Source organism: Pezoporus wallicus, unplaced genomic scaffold (genome assembly GCF_028554395.1).
Source record: "Pezoporus wallicus isolate ANWC-B61680 ecotype Strahan unplaced genomic scaffold, APGP_CSIRO_Pwel_v1 contig_8341, whole genome shotgun sequence".
Taxonomy (NCBI): Eukaryota; Metazoa; Chordata; class Aves; order Psittaciformes; family Psittacidae; genus Pezoporus; species Pezoporus wallicus.
Genome location: NW_026638083.1, coordinates 1,942,243 through 1,959,293, shown reverse-complemented (window position 1 = coordinate 1,959,293; position 17,051 = coordinate 1,942,243). Strand labels below are relative to the sequence as shown.

At 48.3% G+C, this 17,051-nt stretch overlaps 1 protein-coding gene across 3 annotated transcripts in view; it reads left to right on the top strand.

The window, feature by feature from the left end:
• The first annotated feature begins 276 nt into the window (after positions 1-276).
• The window catches only part of TMEM250 (transmembrane protein 250), a 48,767-nt gene continuing 31,992 nt past the window's right edge, over positions 277-17,051 (top strand). Inside the window, exon 1 of one of the 3 annotated variants that reach the window (XM_057409135.1) lies at positions 277-382. Coding sequence is in view for 1 of the 3 variants with exons in the window: in XM_057409137.1 (XP_057265120.1) it covers positions 322-382 (61 nt within the window). In the remaining 2 variants the exon portion in view is untranslated. The remainder of the gene's footprint in view (positions 383-17,051) is intronic. The other 2 variants (XM_057409137.1, XM_057409128.1) reach the window with 2 other exon arrangements.

The following is a 17,051-nucleotide window of genomic DNA, read 5'->3' as shown; positions in this document are numbered from 1 at the left end:
CTCATCGGAATACTTATCAACAGGCACAGGGGAGCGATGCCGGGCTCCCCTCTCCTGCCGCGTGTAAATCAGGGGGCATTTAGCAGAAGTGCAAAGCAACAGAGTGAAACGGGGCCCCAGGGGCTGTGTCCCCACGCAGACACCCCCCCAGGGCTGGCAGGATTGGGGTGGAAGGTTTATTTCCACCCAAACCAGCTGCTTTACCCCAAGCTGCCTGTAAAGAGGAATGAGCCCCAACGAGCCCAACCTGGACTCTGCAGGTGAGGCCAGGAGGATGTTATTTAATGGCTCCTGGCTGACTCCTGGTTTCTCTCAAGCACCATGGAGTCAGCCTGTACTGGCCATTTGGGGCCTGGGGTGGAGCCTTCCCTCTGTGCTGAAGGTCAGTTGTGTGGGGCTGGGTTTGGGAGAGGTTGTTGCAAGCTCATGGGATGCGAGGCTGGTCTCATTTTCAGATCATGGTGCATGGTGTTTCCTCAGCATTACTCCTGGTGCTTGGGCCCTAGACTAAGCAATATTTGTTTCTTTATGACCATACAGAGGTTGGTTCCCAGTGTGTGATTCATTTCTCAACTAAAAAAAACCAACCCAAAACAAGCCTCAGATGGTCTCAGCTCGATGCGCATCAAGCCTTTAACACAGTCTTGGTTTGAAGGCTTGGAGTTGTTTGCTGGCTCCTTTCTATGAGGCCACACAATGGTGAGCTGTGGCTGCTTTTCCCTCTGCACGTTGGACTGGGACTGGTTGGGATGTGAAGGAATTACAATGTGAAAGGTGGTGAAGAAAATTCTGGAGTGTGGATGTCAAAATTCCTGCTTGCCTGCTCCTGAGGCAGTCCTGCCTTGGCTCTGCTGCTGCTGCCATGCCTCTGGGAGCTCTCTGTGTGCTGGGGATGGGGGTGTCCTGGCCAATAAGAGGGACAAACCAAGCTGTGTCTGTGGGCAGGAGAGGAGGGATGGTGGCTCCCTTCTGGTGAAGGAAGTGCTGAGCACCAGGAATATTGCTCTGTCAGGTAAAGGAGGATGGAGGTGCCACAGCCCAGGTGGCGGCTGGTGGGCTCATCTAAGGATGCTGGAGCAAAGCAAGGCTGGATGTGCTGAGCAGCCCCGGGCTGGCAGGAGGTGGAGGGCATGTGGTGGTAATGGTGGTAAAAGGGCATTTGTTGTAACTATGCTCTCTGGAAAGTCAAGTTAAATATCCAGTGTGGTTATTGCTGCCCTTCTCGTTTTGGTCAGCAGCTGCTCCAATGGCTCTGACCAGCCCTAATCAAGAGCCACAGGGAGCCCTTAGCTAAATGAGGGAGGATTTGGATGCAGACCTATGTTTGAGGACTCTGCTCTAGTTGTTGAGCTGATCATGTTGAATTGGCTTCATGTTAAATGGGGCTTTTATGAGAGCGATTGAGAAGGAGCAGAGCCAGATCCCGCTTCTGTTCCTTGCCACTGGCAGCACTTAGCACAGCCTTTTCATTTTCATTTTGTGAATGCAGCCTCTTCACTGTGGCCTGGTCCTGACAGGAGGCTGCCATCAGCTTCAAAATTAATTTTCCTGGACTATCCTAATCATTGCAGTTGAAACATCCCCTTGTTAGGCCTTTCCTGGAACTTGGCTCTGGGGGGCGAGAGCATTTTGATGAGCCTGCCCGAAATGGCAAAACTAAAACTTATTCTGGTTTTAATTTGCACTAATTGTGCACTCAGAAATAAAGAATCGGTCCCCCAAGTGTTCCTCTGGATTAGAGGACCAGGCTCATTCAGTTGTGCGGATTAATATGCTGCATGCTAATTGTGGGATGCTGATATTGGCCATGCCGCAGCAGCTGGAGCAGTGTGACCAGAGTCCGTTTGGAGACAGAGCTTCAGCCCAGATCCCCTGAAATACAGATTTGTGCGGGGGTTTTATCACCGCATTTGCCAACAGGAAAATGATCCTTTTCAGAAATAAATCCCCTTGTGGTAGTTGAAGCATCCCATTAACTCAGAAGAACACTAATTGCACGTGCTTTGCTCTGGTGGGGTATTTCTGGTGCTGCAGGGGTGGGATGGCAGCAGAGCTGGGGCTGTGGGTGTAAGGAGCTCCTGTGTATTTGCAGGGTTTTCGGGCCCCAGCGTGGCCCTGGGGTCCAAGTGATCCAGGTTTTTCCTTCGGGCATAGCACAGCTGGAATATGATCACTTTTGTGGCTCTGTGGCTTGACACATTACTTGTCATTAATATTATATCAAGCCAAGCAGAGATCAAGTTGCAGTGCACAGAGCCTTGATAGAGCTGTGCTTTCCCTGCTGTGCCCAACAGGAAGAAGGCTGGGATACCTGGGGTGGGACTGGGAGCAGCAATACAATGGGTGTATGAAGGCTCATGTGCCAGGACTGAGTCTGGCCCTGGCTTGCTGTGTCTATGGGGATAGGATTCACTTGGGGGTCACCTCCTGCTTCCAGCATGGCAGATGCTTTACTCTCAGCATGTAACAATGCACACTGTGTGTTGAGCACCACGGGCTGTGTGTGTGCACTGTGCCACTGCCTCTCGGTGAGCTGGCAGCGGGTGGATGCTCCAGTTACAGGTTGCAAAGTAAAGCCAAGACCAACCTGCAACCTGGGGGCAATTATGAGCCCGGAGGTCAAATTCATCATTGAAAGGGGGAGCTGCAGGCACATGTGCTGGAGGCAGGAAGACACTGCTGGTTTAAGAGTCCACCACAGGTTGCATTAGCTGTGTTTTGGGGAGCTGTGTCACTTCCCACCGTTCAACTGGTCGTGCTAATGAGAAGGGTGGCTCTGAAGTCACCTCTCCTCCATTAATTGAAACTGGTGTGAAGAGGAATTGAGGACGGGCTCTTGATGAAGTTACACTTCTCACAGACGTTGCTGAGTATCCATTATGGCCGGTGAAAGCCTTGTCAACATTTTTCCAAGGAAGAATGGAAATGTAAATAGCTTTAAGATGATTCAGTGTCACCGTGGTATGGAGAAAGGTCATGCTGCTGGAGACCATCCATCTTTTGGCCGATTTAAAGAGCTTTTTTCCCATTCCATTTTTTGAAATTAATGTTTTTGAACATTACCCAAAGTAATGTGCCCAATTATGGGGTTTGTGGGATTGAGCGTTGCACAGGCTGGGCTTTACAGTGAAAAAGATTTGGTTTAAGGAGTTGGTGCTGGGGGTTTAACAGACTTTTGGATTCATCGCTTATAAAAGTGTTTGCATGATTCACTGAAGAGGCAAAGCCAGATCCTGAGTTCCCATGCAAATATGAGGGGAAAGTATTCTTAAGGAGCGAGTTTAGGATTATGGATGCAGAGCTCGTATGTGCATGTAAATGTTAAAGTACATGAACTGAGGTGATCCTGAAGGGACAGGGTCCTTACCTGCAGGTTAAGGGATGGAGGGCTGGTAGGCTGCAGACTTGGTTTCCCCTTAAGCCCATGCAGTGCTGCTCCTCACTGGGAGGGCACCTCCACCTCTGTGCCCTGTGAACCTGGCAGTGTAGCCAAGTCTGTACGGACTAATGCACCAGGCGAAGCCAGTCACTAGAGGTGCCAAACGCAGCACAGAGGCAGAAGATGAGGTGCGTGATGTGGGGAGGGTGGGCTGGCAGGGACCCTGCAAATAAGGAACCGGTGGTATAATACAAGGTTCAGGCTTGTCAGCGTGGTTTAAGGGACATGCTTGGAAAGAAGGATGGGATGTAACCACACTGTATGCGTCTGCTCCACACCGGGCAGCAGCGCAGCGGTGACAGGCTGTCAGGGATGATGGGATGTGGCTCCCTGCCTCCTGCAGCGCTGGAGCCCAGCCCATGTTAACAAGGTGGGCCAAGACCTTCTTGTTGCTTGTCTGCCTCAGCTGCCCTGCAGCAACGCTGACACGAAGCTCATCTCCCCTCAAGTCATTTCTGAGTGTGAAAACGGGACAGCTGTGAGAGCCTTTCTGCTCTTCTGCACAGGAAGGATTTCAGCTGTCCTGAACCCTGGTTTGGGGAAGGGGGAGGAAATAGCTGTGCTCCTAATAGCAGTGCTTGGCCTGCTGAGATGTACTTGCGTTTTTCACCTCTGTTGCCCCTGCTACATCAAGTGTGAGGGAGCAGGGGATGCCACAGCTGGTGCTTTGCATGTAATTTTCACCCTCTTGTTAATGACCTTGCAGGGATTAGCATGGCCTTCTCCATATGCCAGTAGATTATGTCTGTTGGCAGCTGCTACTACTGGAGCAAAATGGGATAGTTTTCATTAGGAGTGCTTGACACTAGGTTGCCCTGGGTGTCGTCAATCCTAAACTGTCAGTGCCTTTGAATAAAGCAGTGTACAGATGTGATTTATTGGATGTGCTGCTGCTTTGCTGAAAATGTGGCATTTTGAAGTCAGCAAGGTCTTGCAGAAGTGTGAAAGGCACCTTCTTGCTATTCCCTGCTCCCTTACCCTTCTACCCCACGGGCTCTGTGGGGCAGTCCAGCGGTGCTGCATGGAAAATCTGCCCTCAAATGGCTGAGGGACGTAAGGACTTGGATTAAACACCTCCTGTGCGCTGCTCAGTGCAGCTACTCACTAGTAACTAACGCGTGTGTGTGGTTAGTGGAGGGACAAGTGTATTTGTCAACAGCTTTAGCTTGCACGTATGTTCTGGATAAGCATTTCTGGCCAGCTTGAATGGGGGTGGGAGGAGCAAAGGCTCTATACCTGACCTTGAAACGATTTTATTCTGATTATTAAGAAAACAGCCAGGTTTCCCACACAGACCTGTCCCCCCCAGCTCAAGCAGTGCAGAGGCAAGGCAAGTTTCTGTATTTCCTTATTCCTATGACTGAACCAGGAGCATATCCTGAGCCTGCAGAATGTTTTTGAGGGCTGCATGGTCACAGTTTGTAGGGGCAGGAGGTGGGGAGATCCTCGCCCAGCTGCTGGGGAGGATGCTGCAGCGGCTTCCCTGTGCCCCGGGAGGAGCCAGGCTCCCTGTGTTCTGCAAGGTTATTAATCCTCTGTTTAAAATAAGCAGTTTAAGGGAGGCTGTCAAGAAGATAGGCTACAAATCCATGTCATTCCTTTGATTTGCAACAGCAAAGCTAAACCTTCATGTGTCCCTCCCTCCATAGAGGGAGGGCTTGTGATCCCCAGCACACTGCAGCAATATCCCTGCCCACCCTGGCTGGAGAAGACCCATTCCTTGGGCAGGACTGCTCATTTGAAAGGGTTGAAGTCTACCCTGATGACACAGGAGGATCCAGGCAGCTACTGCCCAGAGCTCAGCGCTGTTATTCAGGGCTCTGTCCACCTGACAGACCCATCTATCATTGATGGGATGTGCCTTTATCGAACAGCGGACTTGGGTAAGGGACCAGCTGCTGTGGGACAGACCCAAAGCCCTTTGCTCTGCTTGACTTTGTGTCCACTCTCAAGAATGGGCCCACCAGCCCTTCAGAGCAACACTGGTTAGAGCAGATCCCTGCAGGCTAGCTACTTAATGACTCTCTGCAAGTTCAGTAGCCACCCATTAACGCTTTAAGACATGCCAGAGGAGGGTTAACAGGCATGTAATACACCAGGTAGGATACATCTTCAGTAAATGTCCCTTACAATGAGTAATTATTTAATCAGCAATAGTGCTGCTTAAATCTAAATTAATACTGCAAGTGGTAATGTGGTGTGAAGTGAATTTTGCTCATTTGTTGCAATACAAAAGCTGGGGTTTGTAAGGGCAGCAGAGCTGGGCCAGCACAAATGCCCACCAGGCACTGCCAAAACTAGGGAAGCAGAAACCCCTCAAATCCAAGCCAAGGAAAGACTGATTTGCCTGGTCTGAAACCAGTCACTAATACCGTGTGTGGGCGAAGCTCCCCCCTTCCCTGGGGCTGAGGAAGGCCTTTGGGCAGGTCTGCACGACCTGGGCTCTGGGGAGGATGTTTCCTGCCCCTGTTCCCTAAGGACAGCCAGGGCGAGGGGCTGTGAGTGCCTGGGAGCAACTGCTCTGAGCCCTGGGCAATGTCCCAGTCAGAGGAAGACACTGAGGGGTGGTGAAAGGGTGCGGGCAGGGGATGATAAATGAGGGAGGAGGGGCAAAGAAAGAAGCAGGAATAGAGAATGTGAAAAGAAGTGCTTGAACTCTGACTGCAGCAGCATTACACCAGCGACGGGTCGGACTTCTGCATTCAGCAGTAGGAATAAAGCATCACCAGGGACGATTAGAGGCAGGAGCAGCACAGCTAGTTCTCGGGAGAGGAAAATAAACCAGGTTAGTTAAGTGACAGCCCTGAAAAGCCCATGAGGTGATTAGAACAGCCTCTTATATGTGAAAACTAAACTCCAATGCCAAATACCAAATGGAAACTAATAATCATAGCTGTTTTGTTGTCACATGTTGCAGCACCAAGTACATGAAGCCCATCAGCATGCGAGTGTCTGATGATGATGCTGAGGATCATGTGAATGGGTCTGCAGCCGGGATCCCCGTGGCTGTCGAGCTCCTCACATTTGTGGCTCTTGTGTTCGGTGCCTGTGTGTGCCCAGGGTGACAGGCCCACCCTCAGCCTCCCCCATCTGCTGTCCCCACATGGGACAAAGAAACTGCTGCTTTCCCCTTCCTTTCCCCTTCCTGGCAGCCTCACAGGGGCATTGGGGTCCAAGTTAAAGCCCTGCTGTGCTCATGCCTGGAAATCTCCTTGTGCAGCCACGTTGAAGGGACAAGGAGGAGAGGATGCGGAATCTTTCCCATCCTCATGGTCCTGCGGGCTGGCTCAGGTCCACACGTGCTTTTGCACCAAGTAGATTGGGGCCTGAAGAAAATCTGTGCATAAAACTATAATGCTGCTTGCCAATGGGGTTGTTCTGCACTTTCTAGGCTGGTAAAGGGTTCTGTTTTCTCCTCCAAAAAGTGAATGAGGCAGGTGAAATCCCCTGCAGGAATGTAAGGAGTGGCAGACTTGCTTCGTGTTTAATCACTTTTGCAATAGGATTTGGGGGATTTACAGCAAAAGCTGACAGCATTGGGGGGGGGGGGGGGGGGGGAAGGAAGGGGTTGGTTAGAATTTAATGAGGTAACTTTAATTATTCAAATTCCTTTTTTTTTTTTTATTAAGCCAAGCATTCTATTGGTTAAAATAAGGTATTTGCATATACTGGTATTTGCAAAAGGGCAGTTAATAGTTATGGTAGGGAAGTCTTATTGCCTTTTCCCCCCACTTTCATTCTGCTCTCATCAGAGAAAAGCATGTTCCAAAGTTCAGTTAATTATTTAGACTACCGATGTAAACCTTGCTGAAAACATTCTCTTGACAGCCTAAGTCTAAATTAGAAAGAGAATTGACATGAAAGCATCTTTAACACATTGGTTGTCAACCCTTGTTAAATATATGATGTGATTTTTGGCATAGCTAACATTCTGGGTACCAGGACCGCGATCTCATGCAATGTGACATCAGCCTTGAGGAAGATGTTGGTGGTGACAGTGCTGGTACCCCAGACACACTGAGATCCCAGTTTAAAACTGCACAGTGCAACCGGTGTCCACAGCCTGGCTGGCAGGGCCTGTCCTGCATCACACCGAGGTGTGCTGGAGAGCAGCAGGGGCTGAGCTGGGTGGGATGAGCTCTCCTGCAGCCGTGTGCCCTGCAGTGGCTCACATGTGTGCTCTGTGCTCCCTGGCCCTGCCCTCACCAGCCCAGTCCCAGGAACTCAGCACCGTGGCGGGCTCAGCCTGGCAAAGGTTTGTTTTGTGGTGCCAGTTTTGGCTATGGGCTTTTTTAAGTGAGAGCATCTGGCACTTTGTATTCTCATCTGTCCTTTGCAATATCTGCCTTCTCTCCGTGCATCCCAGAGCAGGGGTTTTGTGTTGATGGGGAAGCAGCCTCCTTGCTGCAGTGGTGATGCTCCAAACACTTATTTTCCCAAATTCAGCACATGACATTCACACATGACAGTTTCTGCAGCTAGGTTTATGGGGAATGAAAGCTATCTGGTAGAGTATCTGGTGAGAAGAAACCACAGGTCCCAAAATACTCCCTGGGGCACTGCCAGGCTGAAGCGCACCCCAAGGTCTCCTGACAAGGCAGAGATTGGGCTTCTGGGTCAGCTCTGGGGTCCTGCAGAGAGCAATGCTTCGCTTAGTGGGTGCAGAGGTCCTGGTTTCAGGGCCTAATTAACTGTAATAACCTCTGGATTAAGATTATCTGTGGGTAGGAGCAGAACCAGAGGGCTCAAAAGCCGCTTTCAAGTTAGGATGCTTTTGATTCCTGACTAGATTTTTTTTAATGAAGTGCAAGTCTGTAACCAGAAGACACTAAAAAGCAATTGCATTCAATCCTGAACGACATCTGACTTTATGGATTGTTTATGGGATCTTTCTTTTATTAATTCTTTATCCTTTAATATTGTAAAGGATTTGTGTCTACAATAAATAATGTAAAGTTACATTACATCCTCTTTGGCTTAAAATTTTAATATTCCTATTGCCCATGTCCATAAAGAAATTGTATTTGAGGTCATTGCATATGTACAGCTGCAGTCATAACCCTAATGGAATTACTATCCAAGCACAGGCAAGATTACTAGGAACGCCAAGGAACTACCCGTCTGTCAGGGGAAAAGGTAAAAGTTCAGAGTTCAGCTTGCATCCAAATTATTTATCTCCCTAATAACTTAATAGATTGAATATATTACTTGGCAGTGACCTTGGTGTACAACAATAAGGACCCCTCGGTTGTGTCAGGAAATATATGAGTGTATAATAAGTAGTACTTACGTAGGGGAATAAAAACATATTCTTTATGATAATGAAGTCTCATCCCACAAGGACACCACAAGGACATGAAGCCGTGTAAATATAAACCCCAGCTCCCATCTGATGGCAGCGAGGCAGTGGCTGCTCTCCTGAAGCCAGCTGAAGAGGTGCTGGTGGAGAAGGCTGTGCCCCACCGCTGCCCCCATGGCACGGAGGGTCCCTCCTCACACGGTGAGGGATGGCTTATGCCCTTTGCTGCTCGTCTGGGCACACGCTGCATCCTACACCCCCTCTTACCAACACTTCGTGCAGCGTTAGCCCTTTGCTTTTTCCGAGTCCTGTTGACCTCATGTCACTTTTAATGAGTTCCACCCTGCCTCTCCCAGGTGTTTGAAAGAATCCTCTAAATTCGAGCTCAGGATCAAAGGTAACAGTGCAAAGAGGCATGTTGTAAGCGTGCCTAAAAAGAGGAAGGTGATTTTCCTGAGCGTCACAGCCTCTGTGCCAGTGCAACACAATGTCTCTATTGCTTTCTGCTTCTATGTCTATTTTTCAAGGCTTCACGCTATCTAAAGGGAAAATCGAAAAGCTCTTGAAGGATATTGTTCTTTAATGAGGCCTATGATTATGGGGTTTTTTCTTCCTCAGCCAGCACAGAATTGCCATTAATACACTCAAATGGAATGAGTCCTCTCTTTAATGGGTCATTTTAATAATATATTTAAAGTTTCACTTAGTGATGGCGCAGGAGGGCGAGAGGGAAGATTGAAAAACAGAGGAACTGATTTTGTTTGGTGTTCTCCCACTAATTCTTGTGGTGTGCCCACCACGGTGCCTCCTCTGAGCTGGGTGCAGTGGTGGCTGGGCAGCAGTCACGCACCCACGTTGAGAGCCATCCTCCTCACCTCCTGGGATACCCTGGATGCAGGCTGGGCAGGAACTTGAAGGGGGTCCCCTATCCAAGCCTGAACAGCAAGCTTGGAAAACAAAGTGGCATCCTGTTTCTGAGGTCCCTGAAGTTACGCATCCTCCTTCCTTCTTCCATCAGTGGTGCTGCTGGCCCCCTCCCCAAAAGTGCAGCATCCAGCCCTGGGCTGAGGAAGGTCTTGCAGGCTTGTCCCTGCTCCTGGAAAGCCCACTGCAGCTGGCATGTGTGCGTTGTTGCTCCCATTCCCCAGCCACTTATCCCAGCAGCCTCACGTTTTTGATTGTATTTATGGCCACTTAATCTGTGCTAGCGGCCAGGATCAAATATATCTCCAAGTATTGATCAGCTTTAGGCTGATAGAAGTTCAAGCTCATGAGGTCTCGGTCTTTGACCCTCAAATAGGATATGAATCTCAATCCAATAGACTGATATTCACAAGTAGTCGCTGCCCAGGGTTGCAGGCTGCAAGGGAAAAATCAATGAAGAGTGCTAATGATTCACAATTTATAGAGCAGCTGCCATTTTAATATTAGAATAAATGTTATATTGCAAAGGGATGGGAACATAGGTGGTGGCATGGAAAATATTTCTTTGGAGCCTTTTCTGCGAGAAAATGACGTGCACAGGATTTTACGAAGTATAATTTATTGGCCTCATTTAGGCTTATAATTTAAAACTCCTTATGAAAAAGGTATTTAACTAGAGTGGATTGGGTAAGGAAACAGCAAGGGCAGAGCTGGCTGTCTTAGAGTGCTTCAGGCACATGCTGGTGGGGAAAAGGAAGCAATATCCTAATGATGAGATTGAACTAAGGACTCCCCTTCTGCTCAAACAGCCCTGCAGCATCTGGCAACAAAGAGGCCCCGTCCTCTGCCCTGGCTCTTCTGAGCACACTTGGAAATGAAAAACCAATACATTGCACAGGCTGCTGAGGTGCATGGAGCACGTGAAGATTAAATAATGGATCGTGTCAGGGTGGAGGGGCAGGGCAGGGAATTCCGCTGAACCAGTGTGTGTGTGGGGGGCTCGGGAGAATTACTGAGGCCATAGGGAAGGGGCAGGTTGGCAGACGGGTTTCAAACCACGGGAACACAGGAGCTCTCCGCCAGGTTAGCGGGGTTTGGGGGGCTCTCCAATAACACATTTCTACTCGCAACAAATTAGTTTCTCTTTGAACTTTCCTCACAGTAGCCCCTGGGGACAGGTAATCTCTAGACTGGCAGAGGCAGGGATGACAGGAGGAGCTGTCAGGAAAGAATGGAAGGTAAAATCTTCTCCTTGGCTGTGATACACTGGGGACTGGAGCTCTGAGTCCTTCCAGAGAGAGCAAGGGGGAGAGAATGAAGCTTCTGCTGCTGCTGCAGTTCCCCAGATGACTCAATAGCTTGGGCCAGGCTGAGGAGCTGGAGCCCCTCGGAGGGTCACTCCTGATCCTTTGCTGCGCTGTCCTGCAGGATGGCTGCCAGAGCACCTCTTTTAGACGATGGTGCTTTTTCTCTCTCTCCAGAGAGCAGTACGCCATGGTGAATTTCAGGCCACTCTTAGGTGACAAGAAAAGGCTTCAACCTGGGAAGACTGCATCTTTCTTTCCAGCCTCCAGCAAGAAGTGCTGCTTCTTGGCTCTCATGAGTAGTCAGTGTTCACCTGTAAGTGCAGACCGTGGCACACCATTTCAGCGTATAATAATGTCTTTCCCTGCATGGATGCAAATGGTAAAAGAATTTCCAGTACAAAGAACCCAGGCTTTTTAGAACAGACAAGAAAAGATGGAAATCCTACATCAAAACCACAATTTATGGCATCTGTTTTGGCCGTCTCTGTATTTATTTTTCATAGAAGTGAAAAGAACTTAATTCATCTGCCTGAGAGCTCATAACTCTCTGGCCTGCATAGAATATCTTTCATATAACTCACAGCCTAGAGCCTATTGACAAACTGTATGAAAAATAACAGCCCTTTCACTTGGAAAAGCAAAATCCAATTTATTGATTGTGATAGTCTAAATAATGGCATTTCTATTGACCAAAAGGTATTGCCCGAACAGGTTAGGGTTTACTTAACTCGGGGCATGAAGGGTCCCACGCACACCACCATAAATCCAAAACGTACTCGATGCTTTCCCTGCCTTCATTATATTGCCAGTGTGACCAAACTATTTTATGAAGAAACTTGTGCCAGGTGCTTAATGAAATTAAACATGAGGTCTCGGGGTGGGGGGGCGTGAGGGGAGGGACAGACCCAGGGCATGAACGCATTTTTTATAGTGTGACAAGATACAGCGAAGGCTTATCCATAGTATAAGCCTACAGCTGCTGCAGTAACCATTAGGTGCTCTGAATTCAGGCTGGAGCTACAGGGGTTGACCTGTGGCTACTGTGTCTCGGGGGATCCCATAAATGGGGTGCAGCTTATGTGGCGATAGCTGGATGTGCCTGGTGGGATCCTTAAACTTCCTTTGGGAAGGGCATGGAAGAGCTCACACCCACTGACTTTCCAAGATAATGAATTTGTATCATCTCATCTGTGGGTTTGGGAGGGGGATCAGAGGGAGGGCAAAAGGATCGGCTGTAGTTTAGCAAGGGTAATGACTGGCACTGCCTCCTCTGCACTCCTCTGGCATCGGTGCTGGGCACACTCCTGCACGCTGCCTGGGCCCAGCAAGCAAATCTTTGAGCTGCATCAATGGATGCAGCATTGGGTTTCAGCTCTCTGGTGCTGCCTCTTTTCTTGGTGGTCGTAGAGGGCTCTGGTGCCTGCCTTGAAATTTTGATGCCATGTTAATAACAGTCCAGTGGAAGCAAGAACCTGTTCTCTGGCTGCCATTGATGCAGGTGACAGATGCACCCTAATGTTAGTTTGCACCCAGATCTGACCCTGGAACTACCTGAAGTTCAGGGTGGACTTGATCCAGGGCCCTAAATCTGCACTAAGTTTTGCTTTCTCCCCATCTTGACAGATTTCTGCTTTCCTCTGTTTTTTTCCCCTCATTCCTGTCAGATTCTCTCTAATTGGGCAGCAAAGATTGTTACAGCCATGTAAAATACTGAAACCTCTTCCCATCAATTCTGCCTGTTGGGAAACGTTGTTCTCCAATCTCAGTCTTGCATACATTCCATTATTTAATTCGCAAATGCTTAAATAGGGGCCTAAGAGATCCCAACTGTGTCTTTTAACATAATGAAATTACAAGGAGTCATATGTTACTACCATCCATAAACTTATCATGCACTTTACATAAAATCCAGGAGGGGTGGCTCTGCATGCATGCATATTTTACATTTTCAACTTTATTAAAGAAATGAACAGTGCTGGAAAGGCTGCTTTGCTCTGGTCAACTCGGATCCTGGGGGCCATAAATCTGAAAGCCTGTGATTTGTTGTTCTTTGCTGGCGATAAATTAAACCTTTCTTGATGGAAAGGTTGGCCACATTCATTGCAGTTTAGGTCACAGTATTTGGACCAAGATGCATCTGGATGTGCTGGGAAGGGAGTTCGTGCTGGGTGCAATGAGGCAGGGAGAATATCTTCATTTTTATCAAGCTACTGGAGCCAGAACCCATAGCTGGTTGTGGCACAGGTTTGCAAGGCAGGATGACTGACTGGGATGATGCTCAGCTGAGGCCTCATTGTATTTTAAAGGCTGCTGATGTTTTCTTTGGAGCCTTTTTATTTTGCCTGGATGAAGCAATGGTTTAACTGGGAGAAAGGCAGGGCTGGGTGCTGGTGTGATCTGGACAACTTCTCCACTGCCTGACCAGACACATGCCACCAGGGCAGCCCTTAGGAAAAAGGAGAAGGCAGTACCATCTCCTGGGTAAAGCCATCCCTGTACAGCACTCATGACCTGGAATGGCAGATACATGTGGGCATTATAGAAATAAAGCATGCAATTAGATGAGATCTTAGGCAGGATTTCTCCCCTGTGATATTGGCATTATTTTTACCACACTAAAACATAAAGGAGTTTAAACTTTTCTGCCATATTACTGTAAAAAAGACTGTAGGTGTGGGTGGCACATCCTAAATCTGCTCTGAATAAGTATTAGGTGTAGAAAATAAGTTTTGTTTAGGTGAGGAATACATTTCAAGTTTACAGTTAAGTGGCCAGGCCATGTCTGTCCTCCAGCCTGGAATTCCCCCTCCCAGAAAAGCAGTACTAGCAGTTGGATGCTAATCTCTATTAGCTCCCACATCTGCTCCTTATCAGCGTGTGTACTTCTGAATCGAAGTTTAGCCTCAACTCACTGAAGCAGTGCTCATGCTAAAGAGCCATCCTGTGTCTGCTCAGCGTGCTCAGCACCGGGGAGTGATCTCTGCTAGGGCTCCCAGGGCTCTTCTGGTATCTGCTGTGGGCCATGCATCACACCATCTAAAACTCCCTGACCGAAGTCTTGCTCAAAAAGACTTTAAGTGATGCCCAGCTGTGGCTGCGAGATGCTGACATGGCAAACCTGCTGTGTGTTTCAGCTCTGACCAAAGGCTTGCACCATTGATTGCCAGGCAGGTGCTGGCTGAGGGAGCTGATGTTACTGTTTGCACCAAAGAATGGGGGGATTAATAAAATACAGAAGAGAAAAACAGGAAACCTGAGCTGGTACCTGTGAAACGCTTGTGAGCTTGTGTCCCCGGTGCCATGGGAAAGCTTCCAGCCCCTGCAGTCTGCATACCTCCAGCACCAACACAAAGCACCTGCCAAACTCTCCCAGACACCAGCCTGAACCTGAGGGGAATTGCATTGGCTGACCAGTGATTATAATTCCTGCTGTATATCCAGATTTTGACAAGTAAATCTCATATTTTAAACACAGGATTAAAAAATTTTATTACTACAGTGGAGATTAAGTAGTAAAGCCTCAGAATGTAAGTCTGCAAAGGAGGAAACAGGAAAATAGAGCGAAATCTATTGTTCAAAATAACTCGGGCTTAACCCTTTGTCACCTGGAGCAGACCCAGATTGCAGTTGCTACAGCCCTGTAATAATTATCCCTGGGTCTCCTGTAGCATTTCACGGGACAGGCAGGGGATATGGGGTTTCTTTTTGTTGCTTTCCAAATCCCTCCACTTCCAGACCTGGCTGCGCCGTCGCGCTCAGAAATAACAGCGGCATTGAAGAACATGGGAATGAGAAACTCGAGCCAGGCAGCCTCATTTGCTGCACTCACTTGTCTGATTACAAAGGGGTTCATTTCCGTTCCCTCCTGTTTGTTTTGACAGCAAAGTCTCTTTAAGAGCCCCATTGTAGAAGTGCAGTAAATACAATAACTTGTCAGGTTTCCAAGCCTTCGGGTGAAACCCTGACCTCACAGGAGCCAGCAGTCATCCGGCCCTTGGCTTCAGTGGGCCTGGGCGCTCTTGTCACCCTGCTTGAGTTTCCCCCCAAGTATTCCCATCAAGGACAATGCTCTCCAGGAGAACAGTGAACTTCACCACGGGGAAAACTGCAGCTGAAAAAGGTACCAGCAGTAACCATTAATGGAAAGCACACCCTGATTTGGGGCGAATGAAGATGCTGCTTGATGCTTACTGTACCTCTGCTTCTCTTCCTGAGCTCACACATCTTACAAACTGCATTTCCCACAGGAATGCTGGATACCAGCAGCTGGCTCAGGAACTGTAGAATTTAGAACTTGGGGTTGTGGTGTATTATGCAAAGCACTATCAAACCAGCAGCTCCTGCTGTTCCCAGCATTCAGCTATTTTCTACCAATATTGCTTTTCTGAACCAATGAACACCTAGTATCCAATTAGCTGTCTGTTCCTTTGGATACAGGTTAGGAATCTAATGGAAGTACAGGCACAATCCTAGGAAATCCTCATTCTCAGTTCTTTCAGTGGGAGTTCTGACCATTTTTATGGCTTCCCACAAGAATGTCTGTGTCTCCACCAAGGCCATACGAGCTTTTGACTTGTTTTTACTACTAACGGTGAACTGGTTGGCAAATACAAGCTTTCAGCGATCCCCCTGCTTTGTTAAGGGAGGTAAATCTACCTCATCATAGGTTAATTACCAGCTATTTTCACACTAGCAAAACGTTCTTTGGAAACAAACCGATGTCTAATAAATGGTTTGTCTGTGGCCAACAATTAAACCCTAACGCTTGGCATTTGCCAACTTTCACCATGCTGAAACCGGGAGAAGCTGCTATTTCATTCCAGCGGTGTCAGCAGCACAACTCTTCTTATAACCCATGGATTCATAAGAAAACCAAACTACTGAACATACGATTATTTAAACCCTCTCCATGCTGCGGGGCTGTAATCGTTGTTGCCATGAGAAATGAACTCAGTGTTAGTTTGCTTGCTGGCACCCTCAGCTACCTATTTCTCTAGGCAAGGAACACAGGGAGTTGGCTACGGCGCATACAAAAGTGAGCTGCAGACAGCAGAGGTCATTCTGGGGCCAGAGAAAATGTAAGTTTTTCTTTCCATGTAATTTTAGCCTTCTTTTGATACAGTTCTTAATTAAGCAGGAAACTTGTCTTTTCATTCCCAATTAAATGTATTGGCAGTGCATTCTGACTTGGCTCGTAATCTGCTATTTTCCCTTTGCTGTAATCAACAGAGAGATGCCACAGAGCTACAGGTGGCATTAGGAAGAATTTTTCTTTATCCCACATAATTAATTGCCTCTCTTTCTCCATTCCATTATATACCCAGTGTAACAAAATAGTCTGTGAGGCTGCCTTACAGGGAAGGTGGGCTGAATTTTCCGGTAGTGCTGGGCATCCTTGGTTGAAGCAGAGCTGAAGACAAAAAGATTTATTGCCTTATATTTGACATGGGATTTAGCTTTTTTCTGTGTTCCACAAAAATGGGGGAGGCCTTCACCTCTCCTTATCTGATAGCTTTTGTGCCAGTGAAATGCCCTTTCACTGCTTCAGAATAATGCAAAGCATGTGGCCAGCGGCTGGTACCCTGGGCAGTTTCAAGATGTGAAGGAAAGGGAAAAGCAGTAACAGCAGCTCTCTCCCAAAGAGTGAGCCCAAACCTGGAGAGCAGCCCAGGTGTGCAAGCCGGGCATGGAGCAGGTAGATGTAAATCAAACCTGCTGCCCTCAATCAGAGCCTTACTACCAGGTTTGTCTGTGCTCCATGAAGCCCAGCTGCCCTAGAGGAAGAGGGTCAGAGCCCGTGGTGCAACCCACGGCATTAGCTTCAGAGCTTCTGTTACCCAGAGGAGAGCTGCGGCTGCAGGAAGCGGAGCTGTGTGTGTGCACATGGCTATGGGAATGCAGGACCCGCTCTGCTCCATCAGGCTGCTGCCGCCTCAGGTCTGCGGTTCTGGGTTTATCTATGAAGCTTAAGGTCACTGCAGGTTTATGCCAGCTCCCCCGGGGTGAGCTGGGGTTGGGGCGAGTGGGGGGTGAAGCTGGAGGTGGTTATTTAAGATGAAGGGTTTAGCCTTGCTCACCATTT